Here is a 17,751-nt window from a genome sequence, read left to right as displayed (position 1 = left end):
GATGCTAGTGGTAATCCTCACAAGGAAACACTTTAATGTACTGTTCTTCATATATAGGTTCCTAGAATTTACCGGAAACAGACTCAAATGTGTAAAAACCTACAGGCTGGGGCTGGAGCGATAGCACACTGGGTAGGGCGTTTGCCTTGCGCGCAGCCGACCAGGGTTCGATTCCCAGCATCCCATATGGTCCCCCGAGCACCGCCAGGAGGAATTCCAAAGTGCATGAGCCAGGAGTAACCCCTGTGTATTGCTGGATGTGACCCAAAAAGAAAAAAAAAAACCTACAGGCTGCTTGCCACGTCTCTTCCTTTCTTCTTCCTTTTCTAGCTCCTTTAGTGTAGCAGTAGGCATAAAAGAGAGCTCAGTTAGGTCCTTGCTCCACATTACTTTAGTAACAAAAATATAAGCAGTATGTCTTCATCTGCAAAGGAGAAAATATTGAGGACAAAAGTGAAAAATAATTATTGGGGCTGGAGCAATTGGCCACATGCAAGACCCTTCACGCGGCCAACTTGGGTTTGATTCCCTGGCATCCATAAGGTCCCCCAAGCACCACCAGGAGTAATTCCTGAGTACAAAGCCTTAACATCACTGGATGTGACCCAAAAGGCCAAAATAAAAATTTTATGTATATGTAAATACATATATATCCATTTAGTAATACTTTTTTTATTTATGTACAGCTGTTTTACTTTATTGTTGTAAAATCTTTTTCCCTATCTTATTTCTCATGAATTCTGTCCTCAGTAACTTGAAATCTTTTTTTTTTTAACTTTTTTTTTGAGGTTCTGTCACTTACAATACTGTCAACGATGGTTTCCCATGTACATAATTCTAATACCACATCCATGATCATTGTACCCACCTCTCTAAGGTCGCCTGTGCACCTTTCATTCATCCACCCTCCCCCACCCCGCCCCAAACACAATATCTGTTCTTTTGTTTCTTGTTTTCCTGACTCTGTATTCAGAAATTACTCCTGGCAATATTTGGGGGACCATTTGAGATGCCAGGAATTAAACCCGGTTTGGCCATGCACAAGGCAAACACCCTCCCTGCTGTCCTGTCACTTCAGCCCCTCACAAACTCAGTTCTGTGCATCAGTTCTTTCGTGTTACCTTTGGCCTTAATTACTACCTACCTTCTTATCTTTAAGACCCACATATGAGGGACTGGGGTGATAGCACAGTGGGTAGGGTGTTTGCCTTGCATGTGGCCAACCCAGGTTCGATTCCCAGCATCCCATTAGGTCCCCTGAACACTGCCAGGAGTAATTCCTGAGTGCAGAGCCAGTAATAACCCCTGAGCATCGCCGGGTGTGACCCAAAAAGCAAAAAAAAAGAGAGAGAGAGACCCAAATATGAGATAAATAAAGCATTCTCCGTCTATGCTTTTCTGACTGACTTCTCTCAAAATGGTGTCTTCCAGTTCCATTCATGTTGCCACAAATTACATGATTTTGTTTTGCCTTACAACTGCATAGTATTCCATTATGTATAAATATAAAAATTTCTTTATCCATTCAAATCCATTCATTTATAATTGGGCATTTGGATTTTTTTCCATATTTGGGCGGTTGTACTAAGCACTGTAATATCATAGGTGTGTGAATAGCCTTTCAAATTAATATTTTGTGTTTTGGGGGATAGTTGCCAAGAAGTGGATATCACTGGATCATATGGTAGTTTTATTCTTTTCTTTTCTTTTTTTTTTTTAAGAAATCTCTCTATTGCTTCCCAGAAGGATGAACTAGACAGGACTCCCACCACCCATGGATTTGGCCACCTTTCTTGCCTCAACCCTGCCAAACACTGGCTGAGAAACCTTTTCATTATTCTGTTTCATGATTTCAGAGTAATTTTTTTTTTCATTTTTATTAGTGAAACACCATGAGGTACAGTTGTAGACTTACAAATTTTTGTGCTTGGGTTTCAGTTATACAATGATCGTGTATCCATCCCTCCACCATTGCCCATTCTCCACCACCACTGATCCCAGTATCCCTCCTACCCCCCCAAACCTCCATCCCACCTTTCCTCTGTGGCAGGGCATTCCCTTTTGTTCTCTCTCTCCTTTTGGGTGCTGTGGTTTGCAAAAGAGGCATTGAGTGGCAATCATGTTCGGTCTATAGTCTACTTTCAGCATACATCTCCCATCCCAGGAGGATCCTCCCAACACCCTTTATTTGGTGCTCCCTTCTCTATCTGAGCTGTCTTTTCCCCTAGCATGTGTGGCTGGCCTCCAAGCCATGGAGCAAAATTCCTGGTACTTATCAGAGTAATTTTTTGATGTGCTTGTTAATATTAGTTTCTATCTCAAGTACCTAGTTGGCTAGCTGAGGAAGAAAGCTAGGGGAGAAAGATCCAAGTCTTGTTTCATAACCGTTTCTTTCTTACTCCGTTTCCAAAAAATTTTTAATATAATATAAAATTAGTGGCCATTTATGTCAAATTCTGAGCTCAGGAATTTTTATTCATTTTTTTTTTAATTCTAAAAACCTCTGGAAACCTGAAGTACTAAATTAGAAAAGAACTTAGAACTCATGATTTCAGCATTCCCTTAAGAAGGGACTAGGAATGTGCTTCCATGATAAAGCTTTGCATATGTTGAAGCCTAGGTTCAATTCTGGGCACTGCCAAGAAATAAATTCTTTTTTCAGTCAACATTCTCTTAAGATCACATGCTATCCAGTGGTGAGATGAGACTAAATTCTAACTCGGGAAACAAGTGGATAATTCCATGCCAGGAGCATGGGAGCATCCCAAAATATAGGGGGGATAGCTTGAGAGCTCTGGTAGTGGGCTGTGACAAAAGCTTTTTCAGCAAGTGTGTGTACACACACACATATACATAAAATCCCACATAAAATTGTGATATACTGAGAAAAGAATCCCATATTTTAAGTCTGCCCATGCTTGTGTATCACTTGATCACTTGACGTCCTGTTACTCATCAATTTGCTCGAGTGGGCGCCAGTAACATCTCCGTTCGTCCCTGTCAACCCAGTAAATACAATGGGTCTCATTCATGCTTGTGTAAATAGAAATTAAATTTATCTTTAATTACAGCCAATACTCATTGAGATATTTTCTTTACTCTTGGACAGTCTACACATACGATGTTTTTCTTGGAGATCAAGAGATAGTTGAGAAGTTTAGATGAATGCTTTCCTTGCATGCAGCAAACCTCAGTTCAATTCCCAAAACCACATATGATCCCAGAGCACTGCAAGCTGTACCCAAAAAAATTTTTTTTCTTTTTTACACACTGAAATACATAATTATGTTTTGCTTCTTGTGGTGCTTAGGGCTTAGTCGTGGTTCTGTGCTCAGTGATACTCCTGGTGGGGCTCAGGAAGCCATGTATAATTCCTAAGATTGAACCTGGGTCAGTCACTTGGAAGGCAAGCTGTACTATCTCACTCCATTCCTCTGAAATATAGATGTGTTGTAAAACATCATCCTAATTTCTTGAAGGTTGTTCTCTTCTTTTTATCAATTAATCCAGAAGGATTGGAACTATTTTAGCTGTTTCATAGCTAAAACAGCTGGGTAGTATATTAGTTTTCATTTAGTTTTCTGATTCTTGGTTTCCCCTGATGTACTGTAACAAGGGGGAAAAAAAGCCAAACAGGTGAAGCACTTCGTGAAATAATTAAAGAAACATAGTGAAGATTTTTGTCATTTGAATCTCAGTGTGTTATCTTACCACCTGAACCATTTGGATTTCTTTCCCTAGCTACTTTTTTGGGGGAAATTTTCTAGCTGCTTTCCAAAATAAGAGAAAATAATGGTTTTATGATGAAAATAACATTTGAAATGAGAGAAGAATAGATTGTTCTTTGATTTATTCTTTGCACTCACTTCTCATGACCAGAAAAGGGATTTATTATTTGAGGGAAAGTGTGTTTAGGTCACATCTGGTGGTGCCCAGGAGATACATCTGGATTTGTGGTCAGGGATCACTCCTGTTGGTTCTCAGGGAATCAGCTGATACCCAGATTTGAACTCAGGTCGTGGTGGTGCAGCCACGTGCTAGTCCCTTAACATTTGAACTATCTCTCTGCCCTACAAAAGTTACTTCTTTAAGTAAAAATTGATTTGTGTTCACAGTGGTAGTTACTCCTTAAACATGGTAGTTTCTTAAAATTATAATCTATATAATTTGTAAAATTATCTGTAAAGTTATCATCAGCATACCTTATATTTAGTTTGTTCTTTTCAGCATCCATGGGTTGACATAAGTTTTTATTTTCTTATAAATTATTTGATTTGCATCTGTCATACTGCCTGCTTCTTTCACATAATGTTCTCAAATACAGATAGGGTCATTGTACAAATGGTTATAATATGTAGTTTGAGATCAAAGTGCTTGAAACTACATATTCATTCGTTCACTCTTTAGCTGTGTATCCCCAGGACTCATTTATCATCTTTTCTTCTCTTTTTTTTGTGGGGTGGGGGAGTGGGGAGTTGGGGCCACACACAGTCTGGAATGATCTGGGGACCAAAAATGGTGCCAAGGGTAGACCCAGGATCTGCCATGTGCAGGGCAAGTGCCTTAAATCCTGTAGTATCTTTCAGTCCCAACAGAATGATCTGGGGTGTTTGGGGTTTTTTTTTGTTTTGTTTTGTTTCTCCATTGTGGGGTACAACTAGCAGTGCCAAGGGACCATACCAGGCTCTGCTCAGGGACCACACCTGACAGTGTTCTGGTGACCATATGTGGTGCTAGAAATTGAATCAAGATCATGCCACAACCAGATGTTAGGTATGCGCCTTACTTAACCTGTGTTTTTTTTTTTCTTTTTTGGGTCACACCTGGCAATTTATTCTGGCTCTGCACTCAGGAGTTACTCCTGGCGGTGCTCAGGGGGATGCTGGGAATCGAACCCAGGTCGGCCGCGTGCAAGGCAAACTCACTACCCACTGTGCTATCTCTCCAGCCCCTCCTTTTTCTTTATATGTAAAATGGGAATGGCAATCCATCACAACTGTAATAATTAGTTAAATTAATACTGGAAAATTACCTAACCATAATAAATGCTAGTAAATATTGACTTTATTGTTCTTGTACTCTAGCCAAGAAAAAAATAAAATATTCCATATAAAATGAGTCTGTTTAAAACAACTAAAATCTTTTAAGAATGCCTTATAGTTAGAGAAGGTAATAATGAATTTAAAAAAAAAAGCCAACAGGTTTTATTTGGTTTTGGAGACATACCCTGCAGTGCTCAGAGGCTATTTCTAGCTTTGTGCTCAGGAATAATCCCTGGCAGTAGTCAGGAAACCATATGCAGTGCTGGGGATCAAGCCAGGATTGGCCACATGAAAGCCTTTACCTTTTGCTCTGACTTATTTTAAAGGATTTCAAAGTAATTTGCCAGTGCTTATCTTTTTTGACTTTTTTTTGTCCTATCTTTTCATATTTTCATATTTTCCTTTTTTTTTTTTAAGGAAGTGATCTTTTTGGTAATTTCTCACCCCCACCCCTTTTTTGTTTGCTTTTGTTGGTTTGTTGATAGAGGTTGGCAGTGCTGGGCAGTTGGGTGGGTTGTTACTCCCAGCTCTGTAATTTAGGGGACCATGGGGTACCAGGGATCAAATCGAGGCCCCCTTCTATCTTTCCACTCACCTCTTTTTCTTTTGAATATAGTTTATTGTCGGTTTTCAAGAGACATTCAGATTAGAGCCTTCTGTACTCTATAATCTTACTTATCTTTATATTCGTTTTAAACTAGTAAATCTTAAAACTTATTTTTAAAAATCTGATTTAACATCCTGAAATTTTCTGAATATAATACCAAACATCTTAATAATGGCTGCCTATGTTTACTTGAATTCATTTACAATCATTCTCATAATTCCTACCGTTAATATCAAATGAAATGTGGTAAGATGCCTGCATAATGAAATGGAGAATTATGAGATGAATAAAAGATCAGTGTTCTAAAATCCACAAGAAGCTAAATTCTTTTCCCAGCTGTTCAGAAGGATTTATCTGTGTATGATTATCTGTATGAAATTAGCTGTTAAATATACAGTATCTGCCCATCCTAAATATTGTTGATATTTATAGTTCTCCCAGTGGAGGCTAACTTATGTTGTTAAACTTTCTTAAGCATCCAGATATCTAAGTTGCATTTAAATCTATAGTAGACTCACTGCCCTTTTCCCTTAATTATTTCTCATCTCTAGTTTCTTCTTAAAAGCTGCTATGGGGGGCTGGAGTGGTAGTACAGCGAGTAGGGGGTTTGCCTTGCACGCAGCCAACCTGGGTTCAATTCCCAGCATCACACATGGTCCCCTGAGCACGTCAGGAGTCACTCCTGAGTGCAGAGCCAGGAGTAACCCCTGTGATCACCAGGTATGACCCAAAAAGCAAGAAAAGAAAAAAAAGCTACTATGGGGCCACAGAGATAATTCTGGGGTTTAAAGTGCATGCCTGTTGCATGCAGCCAACCTGAGCAACACCAGGCCTGTCCTTTCAGGGACAGTGCCTTCAGGCCCTGTTTGTGAGTGCCTTCTCCCCCAGGTACTTCTGTCTGATGGATCATTGGTAAATTCCTTACTTACTTGTGATGTTAATTTGCAGTCTTAGGATGAACTGAGGAGTAGACTTTTTTTTTCTTTTTTACATAAGATACATTTGCTTAAAGATCAACCTTTTTTTTTTTTTTTTAATTTTATTGAATCACCATGAGATAGTTACAAGCTTTCATGTTTGGGTTACAATCACATAATGATCAAACACCTATCCCTCCACCGGTGCACATTCCCCACCACCAATATCCCCGGTACACCCCCCCTTTCCCACCCTCCCCCTGCCTCCTTGGCAGACAAGATTCCCCATAATCTCTCTCTCTCGTTATGGTTTGCAGTACAGACCCTGAGAGGTTATCATGTTTGGTCCTTTATCTATTACCTATTTTCTGCATATATCTCCCATCCCGACCAGTTCCTCCAGTCATCTTTTTCTTAGTGATCCTTTCTGTATTCCAGCTGCCTTCTCCCCTTTGCTCATGAGGCAAGCTGCCAACTATGGAGCAATCTATTTGTCTCATTTATCTACTATCCTTAGGTGTCAGCCTCATGTTATGTTGTTTTATACTCCACAAATGAGTGCAGTCCTTCTATTTCTGTCCCTCTCTTTCTGACTCATTTCACTTAGCATGATACTCTCCATGTCTATCCGTTTATAAGCAAACATCTCTCCTGACAGCTGCATATTCATTGTATAGATATACCAAAGTTTCTTTAACCACTCATCTGTTCTAGGGCACTTGGGTTGTTTCCAGATTTTGGCTATTGTGAACAGTGCTGCAATGAACATAAAGGTACAGATGTCATTTCTACTGTGCTTTTTTGTATCCTCAGGATATATTCCGTGAAGTGGTATTATGGGGTCATATGGAAGCTCAATTTCTAGTTTTTGAAGGACTGTCCAATTGTTTTCCAGAAAGGCTGGACTAGTGGGCATTCCCACCAAAAGCGAAAGAGTGTCCCTTTTTCCCCACATCCACGCCAGTACTGGTTGCTTTTGTTCTTTCGAATGTGTGCCAGTCTCTGTGGTGTGAGATGATATCTCATTGTTGTTTTGATTTGCATCTCCCTGATGGCTAGCAATGTGGAGCATTTTTTCATGTGCCTTTTGGCCATTTGTATTTCTTTTTTGGGGAAACTTATGTTCATTTCTTCTCCCCATTTTTTGATGGGGTTGAGGTTTTTTCTTGTACACTTCTACTAGTGTCTTGTATATCCTGGATATTAATACCCTTATCAGATGGGTAAATATTCTTTCCCATTCTGTGGGTTCTCTCTCTTACTTTTTTTTCTTTTTGGGTCACACCTGGCGATGCACAGGGCTTACTCCTGGCTCTGCACTGCACTCAGGAATTACTCCTGGGGTGCTCAGGGGACCATATGGGATGCTGGGAATCGAACCCGGGTCGGCCGCGTGCAAGGCAAACGCCCTACCCACTGTGCCAGGTGTATTTCCTAATGTTTAATCAGATAGCTTTAATCAATAGCACTTTTTTTTTGGCATCTCATTATACCAGATCTGCTGTTTCTGTAATGAGACCACTTTTCTTTATCTTATTCATCATTCAATAGTAAGATCAGTCCTGATTTCGTCTTAAGCTTTATCTCCTGGTATTTTATGCCCCCAGCTCTGTCTACCGTAAATCAGCAGACCTTGACTTCTAGAATTCTAGAATCTCTGAAATACCTTTTCTATATAACTCAATTATTTTCAGTAGTTCAGATCTCAGCTTATTATCCTCTTTGGAGACCTTTCTGTGGTTCCAGTTGATTCTGGGGCTAAGCTTTCAACTGTGGCACTCCTGACATTCTGTTGGAGATGCCTCTTTCTCCTAATCCATTATGACTCTTTGTAGTCAAGGAATGCAGGTCAAGAAATGCCAGAATTTGGTTATTGGATGTTCATCTGCAGAAATACTGAAGTTGTTAATATAGTGTTCTCTCAACTACTCTGCATAGATGAGCTTATTTCTTGTTCCAAATAATGCACACATGTTAGCAAGAGGAAATAAGTATATTTTTAATTTTAAAGTATGTATAAAGTATGTATCACTATTTGTGATGTAAAGATCTTAAAAGGAATAAGTACTGTTACCTGAACAAAACAGACTAGCTTAAAGGATTTTAGTTTAGTTTCTTTTGTTTTGTTTTTTAATTTTTGGGCTGTGCTTAAGGGCTTACTCTGGGTTCTGTGCTCAGCGATCACTCCTCTTGGTGCTGTGGGATGATATGTGGTTTCCAGATCTGTAAGTTTTAGTGCCTTACTGTACTTGTTCTGTACTGCCTCTCTTTGTTCCATAGTATCTCTTGTTGTTTTTAGTTTTAGGTTTTGCACCACACCCGCGTGGTCTTAATCCTGGCTCTGCATCCAGGGATCATTCCTGACAGGGCTCCGGGAACCATGTGGTTTTCAGGGATTGAGCCCAGGTTGGCCAGAGGCAAGGCAAGCACCCTTCCTATTGTACTATCACTCCGGCCCCTAGTTTGGTACTTTTAAAAGAAACTTTATTTCTATATCAACTTTTGCTCTTTTATTGTTCTTCATTGCTATTTTAATATTAATATGGTGAGTGATCTACATACATCTGACTCATTAGTCCCTGAGAAGAGTAGTATTTCTGGGGGCCAGAGAGATAGTTCAGTAAGCTGAGTGCATGCTTTGCATACCAGAGACCTAGGTTCAATACCTGGAAGCATATGAACCCCCGAGCACAGGGTTAGGAGTATCCCACAGTATTGCTGGTTATTGCCCAAAGTTCAGAAATAAAATAATTTTTGAAAAGGCTATGATTTCTGATATCAGAAAGTCATGATTTCAAATTTTTACTAATTTTATAAATCTAACGGTAAGTCCTTATATCAGTGATAAATTTAAATTTCCTTTTTTTGTTTGTTTGATTTGGGGTGGAGGTTGTGTTGTTTTGTCTTAGGTCATACACTATGGTGCTCATGGCTTACTCCTGACTCTCCACTTGGGGATCACTCCTGGTAGGACTCAGGGGACCAGGTGGGGTGCCGGGGATTGAACCCAGGTAGGCCATGAGCAAGGAAAACACCCTAACCACTGTACTATCTCTCCAGCCACTTAAATTTCCTTCCATATTTTTCAAATGTTTTACTGAATACTTTGTTTATTCAATTTACTCAGCCAATCTTAGAATAAAGTCCATTCTGCTATGATGAATTTTTCTGATCAGCTCTGTCTACTATAGTGTTGGTTTAATATTAGAAATATTGTGCAACTAGGGGTATGGTTCAAGTATTAAAGCATGTGCTTTCTATGGTTCAAGTATTAAAGCATGCCCACTTGATTGGGCACCATATTGCATCTCCCAGTACTGCCCAGTGGCCCAAAGTACAACCTGGGGTGACCCACACCAGTAGCAAAAATTATTTATATTCAGGGTCCAAAAGAAACAGTATAGAGTTTAAGGCACTTGCCTTGAATACAGCCATCCTCAGTTTGATCCCTGGTACCACACTGTCCCTCAAGCATCAACCCCTTTCTCCCAACGTATAGCCAGAGGTACTCCAAAGCAAAATTGTGTAATTACTTTCTAATAGTCTGACTCATTGCTGGATTGCTACCTCTTCTGAGAACTTTGACACTCTTCAGTTACCTTTCTTAACATTTTATGGCATGTTCAAAATGTGAGAGAAATACCGTGTGTGTTTTTTATCTGGTTGATTTTTTTTCCCCAGTGCATTGCTGTACTCCCTCGCCTTAGTATCACCTTCACCTGGTATAAGAATGACTAACAATTTCATTATCTGATTTTTCTAAAAAATCATATTTATTAAGGACAATATCTGAGGAAATTATTTTGAGACGTGCATAGCTAAAATAGACTGGATAATTGAGATGATCAGTTTCACTATCCGTTCCATTTAAAGTAACTAGAGAATAACTGATTTGGTTTTATGAATTTCCTTGACAATGAACCAGTTTGGTTATTTTTCATTTGTTATTTTTTTCCTAGAGCAATTTTTTTTAGGATTCTTTCATTTATGCTTGCAAATTTTAATGTGTCTTACAGGAGGATTTATTGGTATTGAGAAAAACGGTGAAATCATTTCTGGCTGTTTGCCAACAGTGCCTATCCAATGTTAATACTCCAGTAAAAGAACAGGTAAGGGATTATTGATGACGAGGTCTCACTGAAAGTAATTGAAATGTATTGAAGAACAGTAAGAAGTAAACGTATTGGGGCCATAGAGAGTGCCTGCAGGTAAGACACTTACCTTGCGTACAGCAGACTAGGGTCTGGTCCTCAGTGTCCTGTTATGTTCCCCTGAGCGTGCCAGGAGTTTCCTGGATGCAAAGCCAGGACTAACCTCTGAGCACTACCCAGTGTGGCCTGAAAACCAAAAAAGAAAAAAAAATTAAATGTATTGACAAACATGCAAGTGGTTTTGGTGGTTTTTTTTTTTTTTTTAGTTTTTTTTTAATTTTTAAATTTTATTTTTATAAGGATGTTCACATTAATTGATTACATTCAATATTTCAACACCAATCCCACCACCATTACACCTTCCCACTACCATTATTTCAAATTTTCCCACCACCATTCAAACCTACTAGATAATTTATTTTCTTTGCTTATTATGAATATCATGAAAGGTTGCTCCTGGAATTCTAAAATTGTATATGATAGGGATCCAGAGACATCTCTGTAGGGAGCTGAGCCATTTTGAGATTCATTTGTGATTATCTGGATCAAGGCTGGTGATGCGCTTAAGTATCGTTGGGAGGCAGTTTGTGGGCGTGACAGCCAGGACCCCGAAGGGGCGGGGAGAAAGGAATAGACGGCCCATCTCTGCCACCACCATGTGGCTTGAGTCTTCAGTCAGTCTCTGGTCCCGCATACCCGGGTTTTACTTCTGTAAGTTTGTGGCCACCAAGGGTTCAACTGGAGTGGGCGGAGAAAGGACACCCACTCCATCTGAGGTGCCCCGATGAAATTGGCTTGGCACTGAGTCCAGAGAAATCTCTGGCAAGCTGCCATGTCTTCTGGGATTTACTGCTGCTGAGTCTTAGACATACAGTCTTCTATGCTAGTTCTTAGAATTCAAGATCATGGAAAAATAATAAAGATAAATGTTTGGGGGCTGGAGCGATACTACAGTGGGTAGGGTGTTTGCTTTGCACGCGGCCAAGCCGGGTTCGATTCCCAACATCCCATATGGTCCCCTGAGTGAAAGCCAGGAGTAACCCCTGAGCATCGCCGGGTGTGACCCAAAAAGCAAAAAAAAAAAAAAAAAAAAAAAAAAAAAAAAAAGATAAATGTTTGTTACAAAATAAGCTCGTCGGGGGGAAATGGGCATTGGTGGAGGGATGGGTATTTGATCATTGTATGACCGAAACTCAGGCACAAAGATTTGTAAATCTACAACTGTACCTCATGGTGCTTCACTAATAAAAATAAATTAAAAAAAAAAAATAAGCTCGTAACGTGTAATGTGTTGTATTTTTTAACTTGACAAATGCAGTGTTATAATGATCTGGAGAGCTAATTCAAATTAAAATTCTGACACACCTGGCGGTGCTCAGGACTATATGGAATGCCAGGGACTGAACTCAGGTTGGCCGAATGCAGGGCAAGCCTCCTACCTGCTGTACCATCCCATGGCCCCAAATTATTGATTCTTAAAAACCATGCTAGCTAGCACTTGTCTGTGGGAGTCCCCTTTCTTCTCATTTCACTTGCCGTTGTTCTCTTCACCGGGAATTTCTCACACATGCATGTGACCCCTTCAGTCTGTATATTCAGTGTCTCTCACCATCACCCCCTCAATCGGCTGCTCCTTGACCTGCCTGGAGCCTACGAGTACATTCTAGGAATTAGTGTGCCAAGAGATTAGACCTGTGGATAATCTGGCAGCAGAATTAAGTCTCTCCGAGCAAGGAATTCCTTTGTTTCTGTACCTAGACAGTGGTATAGAAATAGGGGTGCAAGTGTGCATATCACATTGGCCATATAGACTCCTCATTCTTGGGTAGTAATGTGATCTAACTGTCAAAAAGGAGCCCAGAGCAATACTAGTTTCCTGAAATGCATTTCTTAAACTAATTTATTATATCTATTAAGAATCACTTTTACATAAACCAGAATGTATGTTTTCCGTAGTGCTTTCGTTTTGTGTTTTGGGGAAGCACAGCTGGCTCTGCTGGGGGACCATCCCTGCTTTGTGCTCAGGCTCATCCAGTATCAGGCACAGGTCACCTGGATGCAGAACACATGCTCCACTTGCTGAGCCGTCTCGCCAGCCCCTCCATACTATTTTTTATTGCGTAGGACGGGGAAAATAAATCAGTTTCATCTTAAGGTGCACAGTTGTACTTGCCCTTTTGTATTCTTCTCTTACCACCCCCCAAGTTATCCGTAATTGAGCTCTTACTGACTTATAAGCATGTTACTCTGAACCATAACTCATTTTTATGAGTCATAAAGTGAAAACAGATCTCCTAAATCTTACTCTCAAAACCTTTTGAACCCCACCAGTTCTAAGATTGCCTTAAACCAAGAATTCAATATATTTATGCTTCATCACTATTTTAGTGATATCCAAGTTTAAAGCCCTGGTTTAAAAAGATTATTTTTCCTGAATTTCAGTTATGCTCCCTTCAAGTGGCTCTTAAACATTTTTATGTAATTCAGAGTATTAACTCACACAGTTCTTACTGGAAGCATTCTAACTAGGTTTGCCGCCATCTCCACTTGCTTCTCAAAATTATATTTTCCAGTAGAAATCAATTTTTAGGTAGGACCTGGAAGATGTTGATGTTCAGTCGTCCCACTTATGTTATAGTAAACTGATAGAATTGATTTATTTCATACCACTAAACAGATAATTTGGCAACATACTTCTTTTTGGTAAAATGTGTGGATAATTCTTTTATGTAATTAAATTTGTCCGGAGGTTTTCAGATACTGGTTTTCATGTGAGTAGTCATAATTTTTATTTTAAATTCACTGGCGATTTTAGGGCCATACCCAGCAGAACTCAAGAAGCCATTCCCAGTTCAGTACGAGGGGTCACTCCCAAAGGTGTTCAGGGTATCATGCAGTGACAGGGATTGAACCCTGGCCTCCTTCATGTACATCATGCGCTCCAACCTATTGACCTCTCTCCAGCCCTAGAGTTTGTTTGGGGTTCGTTTTTTTGTTTTGTTTTGTTTTTAGAAAAACAATTGAAGTGGGTAGAAAGATAAAGAAGTTCAGTTCTTGTTACAGATGCAGTTGACACAGGTTCAGTTCCTGGCTCAGTTTCAAGCACCGCCAGATGTTACCCAAACCACCACCTCTCCCCAAGGAAAGAATTGAAAATAATGGTTTAGGTTAGAGTACTATATTATAATTTGTTTATTTTTATAGTGTGTCTTAAGATGTTAATTTTTAAATATTTTGCATTATATGTTTGATTTTAACTTCTGTTAGAATTTATTATATTGATTTTTTTTTATTTCCAGACTTGAGTTTTACTCATTTTTTTTTAATCTCAAACTCCTAATTAGCCATTTCAGTTAATATAGCTCAGTGAAATAAATAAATTAAATTTGAGGAGGAGGTGTCATAAATGTGACTAGTTATAAAAGTGATTTTTTTCAGTTTTAAAAGAGTTATTTAAATTTAAACATTTCTGTTAGGGTACTATTACTGAACTGTAATTTAATACAGTTTGTAACAATGATATGATATGATATAACTATTTTGTAAAATAATTTACCTATGGATTCTCTCTGCTTCCTAGGCTTTCATGTTACTCTGTGATCTTTTGATGATATTTAGCCACCAGTTAATGACAGGTGGTAGAGAGGGCCTTCAGCCTTTGGTGTTTAATCCGGATACTGGACTCCAGTCTGAACTCCTCAGCTTTGTGATGGATCATGTTTTCATTGACCAAGATGAGGAGAACCAAAGCATGGGTATGTGTTAATGTTTTATCAGTATTGATGTTCTATTAACCCAAAAAAGATGAGAGAGAAAAAATAAGTAAAAATCACAATAGTACTAGAATTTCTGTATCTTTAAGTTAACTGTAGTATTATATTCATGTAACAAGAATATGATTGTAAAAAAAAAGAATATGATTGTATATAGCAAAGACCCCCACTTTTACCTTACTGATCTCTCTCATTATAGAGCTTCATTTTTCTTTTACTAACAGCTACATATATTTCATTGTTAAGAGATAACAATTCATATTGTCTATATTAACATTGGTTGATTCCCAATCTTCTGCTGCTGTAAGCTATGCTGTAATGAATCATTATGTATATTTGTTGTTTTTCACATGTTTAAAATGTCCAATTGGGAATAGATGGGGGTTTTTTTTTTTTTGAATTATGGTGAGATACAATTACAAGCTTTCATGTTTGAGTTTGAGTTTCAATCATACAATGATCAAACACCCATTCCTCCAACAGTGCACATTCTCCACTACCAGGGTCCCTAGTATACCCCCCCTTTCCAACCGTCCACCTGCCTCCATGGCAGACAATTTCCCCCATACTCTCTCTCTACATTTGGGCATTATGGTTTGCAATACAGATACTGAGAGGTTATCATGTTTGGTCCTTCATCTACTTTCAGCACACATCTCCCATCCCGAACAATTCCTTCAACCATCATTGTCTTAGTGATCCCTTCTCTATTCAAGTCGCCTTCTCCTCCAGCTCATGAGACAGGCTTCCAACTGTGGGGCAATATTCCTGGCTCTTGTATGTACTGTCCATGGGTGTCAGTCTCATACTGTGTTATATTCCACAAATGAGTGCAGTCATTCTCTGACTGTCCTTCTCTTTCTGACTCATTTCACTTAGTATAATACTCTCCATGTCCATCCACTTATAAGCAAATTTCATGACTTCTATCTCCTAACAGCTGCATAGTATTCCATTGTGTAGATGTACCAAAGTTTCTTTAACTAGTCGTCTATTCTCGGACACTCGGGTTGTTTCCAGATTCTGGCTATTGTGAACAGTGCTGCAATGAGCATATAGGTGCAGATGTCATTTCTACTGTGCTTTTTTGCACCCTCGGGGGAATAAATGTTTCTAATTGAGTTTTTTCCGGGTTCATAATTTTTCTAATGAAGCATTTAAGTTCCTTTCTAGCCCTGAATGGTCATTATATGTTTCTTAGATAAGCAAAATGAAACTGTCAGGTCTTAAGTGTTAAAAGGCTTACCAAATCTCATTCATGAGAACTATGCTTAGCCTACAAAATAAACCCCCCAAAAATGAGCTGAATATAATTTAAAAAATGTTTTAGGATAACTATTGAAATAGATGGTTTAAACTCCATAATGTATGGCATATCTGATCACATCTATTTGATACTATTAGAATGCTCTTTTATTAGAACATTTTAGAAAGTATTGAGTTTTAAATCAAGTATTTAATTTCTTATCCATACTAATCTTGGGACAGAAAAAGATAACTTACTACTTGTCCTAAGCAAAGAAATTTTCAACATTTCTAAGTATTGATGCTTCACAAGAATCAGTAGCAAGGAAAGAATTCTCTCACAAATATTTTCATATATCCATATACATATGGAAAGAAAGCATGATGTCCTTAAATAAAGGTAGATCTGTATGTGAGTATAGGGCCTGAAATATGTCAACTTTTTTTTTTCATGTGGCTAGATTCCTTTTGTTGGTTGTTGTTGTTGTTTTTTTTTAATGTGTTGAATCACCGTGAGAATAGTAACACAGCCTTTCAGTTCAAGTCTCGGTCGGTCATACAATGATCAAACACCCGCTTCACCAGTGCACATTTTCCACCACCAAGAACCCCAGTATAGCCCCCTCCCACCCACCTCCCACCTGTATGGCAGATTTCCACTTTGTTCTCTCTCTCTCTCTCTCTCTCTCTCTCTCTCTCTCTCTCTCTCTCTCTATGTTGATCACATTCAATATTACAGAAATGTCAACTTTATATAGCTCCTTACAGAGAAATTTTTCCTAGGATTAGAAATCTGGGTTGGCGCGATAGCACAGCAGGTAGGACATTTGCCTTGCACCCAGTCGACCTGGCCAACCCAGGTTTGATTCCTCCGTCCCTCTCAGAGAGCCCAGCAAGCTATCTCACCCTCACGGCAAAGCCTGGCAAGCTACCCGTGACATATTCAGTATGCCAAACACAGTAACAAGTGTCACAGTAGAGACGTTACTGGGCCCGCTCAAGCAAATCAATGAACAACAGGAGGACAGTGACAGAAATCTGAAACCATTGGGGGGTTTTTTTGGTGGGTGGGTGCTATGTTTTTGTTTGGTCAGTTGGTTTTTGGTTTGGCAACCACACCAGCGAAGCTCAGGGCTGGTTACTCCTGACTCTGCACTTCAGAATTACTCCTGACTCTGCTCAGGGAACCATATGAGATGCCAGGGATGGAACCCAGGTTGGCCGTGTCAAAGTAAAAGCCTTACCCACTGCACTACCCCATGTTTTGGGTGGCAGGGAATGCGGACAGGGCTGAGACTTCTAAAAAGAGGAAGAAACAATACTTGCTTTGAAACTATTCATAGGGTTTCTGTGCTTTTTTTTTTAAGATATATGTATAACACAGTTTCAAAAATATTTTCTAACTCAATCACATATGGGAAAAGAACTGAAAACTAACACCAACTGTATATTTTTATCAATTTGTATATATTTTTCTAAAATAAAAGTCTTAAAATATTTTTATTTTTTTGTGAAAATATTTTAGCAAATAGGATTAATCAAATAAGAAAAAAGATAGCATTGTTAGAGGTAAACAAATTATGGTATTATGACAAAATTGTCAGGAAGAATCTGTATATGTGGTTTGCTTCTCTTGCTCATACTGTGCTGTGACAATGTTCTAATATGAGCTGGTTTTCATTTACATACTGCCTAATTGTTTTACTTTGAATAAAGAAGTAACCAATTTTTGTGTGTGTGTGTGGTTAGAGGGTGATGAAGAAGATGAAGCAAATAAAATTGAGGCCTTACACAAAAGAAGGAATCTACTTGCTGCCTTCAGCAAACTTATCATTTATGATATTGTTGATATGCATGCAGCTGCAGACATCTTTAAACACTACATGAAGGTATAGTTTCATACTCTTACTTTTCTTCTTCCAAGTAGCAGATAAATTGCTGCTAATAAGTGAAAGGATTATAATAAAAGCTAAAACTGACAGCTTTTACCTATGTATTGTTGAGGATTTACTGGTG

At 38.9% G+C, this 17,751-nt stretch overlaps 1 protein-coding gene across 2 annotated transcripts in view; it reads left to right on the top strand.

Annotated features, from left to right (window-relative positions):
• Positions 1-17,751, top strand: part of STAG1 (STAG1 cohesin complex component) — a 354,244-nt gene that overhangs the window by 310,903 nt on the left and 25,590 nt on the right. For both annotated transcript variants that reach the window (XM_056121608.1, XM_056121609.1), the window contains 3 exons: positions 10,583-10,675; positions 14,298-14,472; positions 17,485-17,624. In XM_056121608.1, coding sequence (XP_055977583.1) covers positions 10,583-10,675; positions 14,298-14,472; positions 17,485-17,624 — 408 coding nt within the window. The remainder of the gene's footprint in view (positions 1-10,582; positions 10,676-14,297; positions 14,473-17,484; positions 17,625-17,751) is intronic.

The sequence above is a fragment of the Sorex fumeus genome, unplaced genomic scaffold (genome assembly GCF_029834395.1).
Source record: "Sorex fumeus unplaced genomic scaffold, SorFum_2.1 ptg000044l, whole genome shotgun sequence".
Taxonomy (NCBI): Eukaryota; Metazoa; Chordata; class Mammalia; order Eulipotyphla; family Soricidae; genus Sorex; species Sorex fumeus.
The sequence above is the reverse complement of the archived record's forward strand: the minus strand, read 5'-3'. Positions and strand labels throughout refer to the sequence as shown.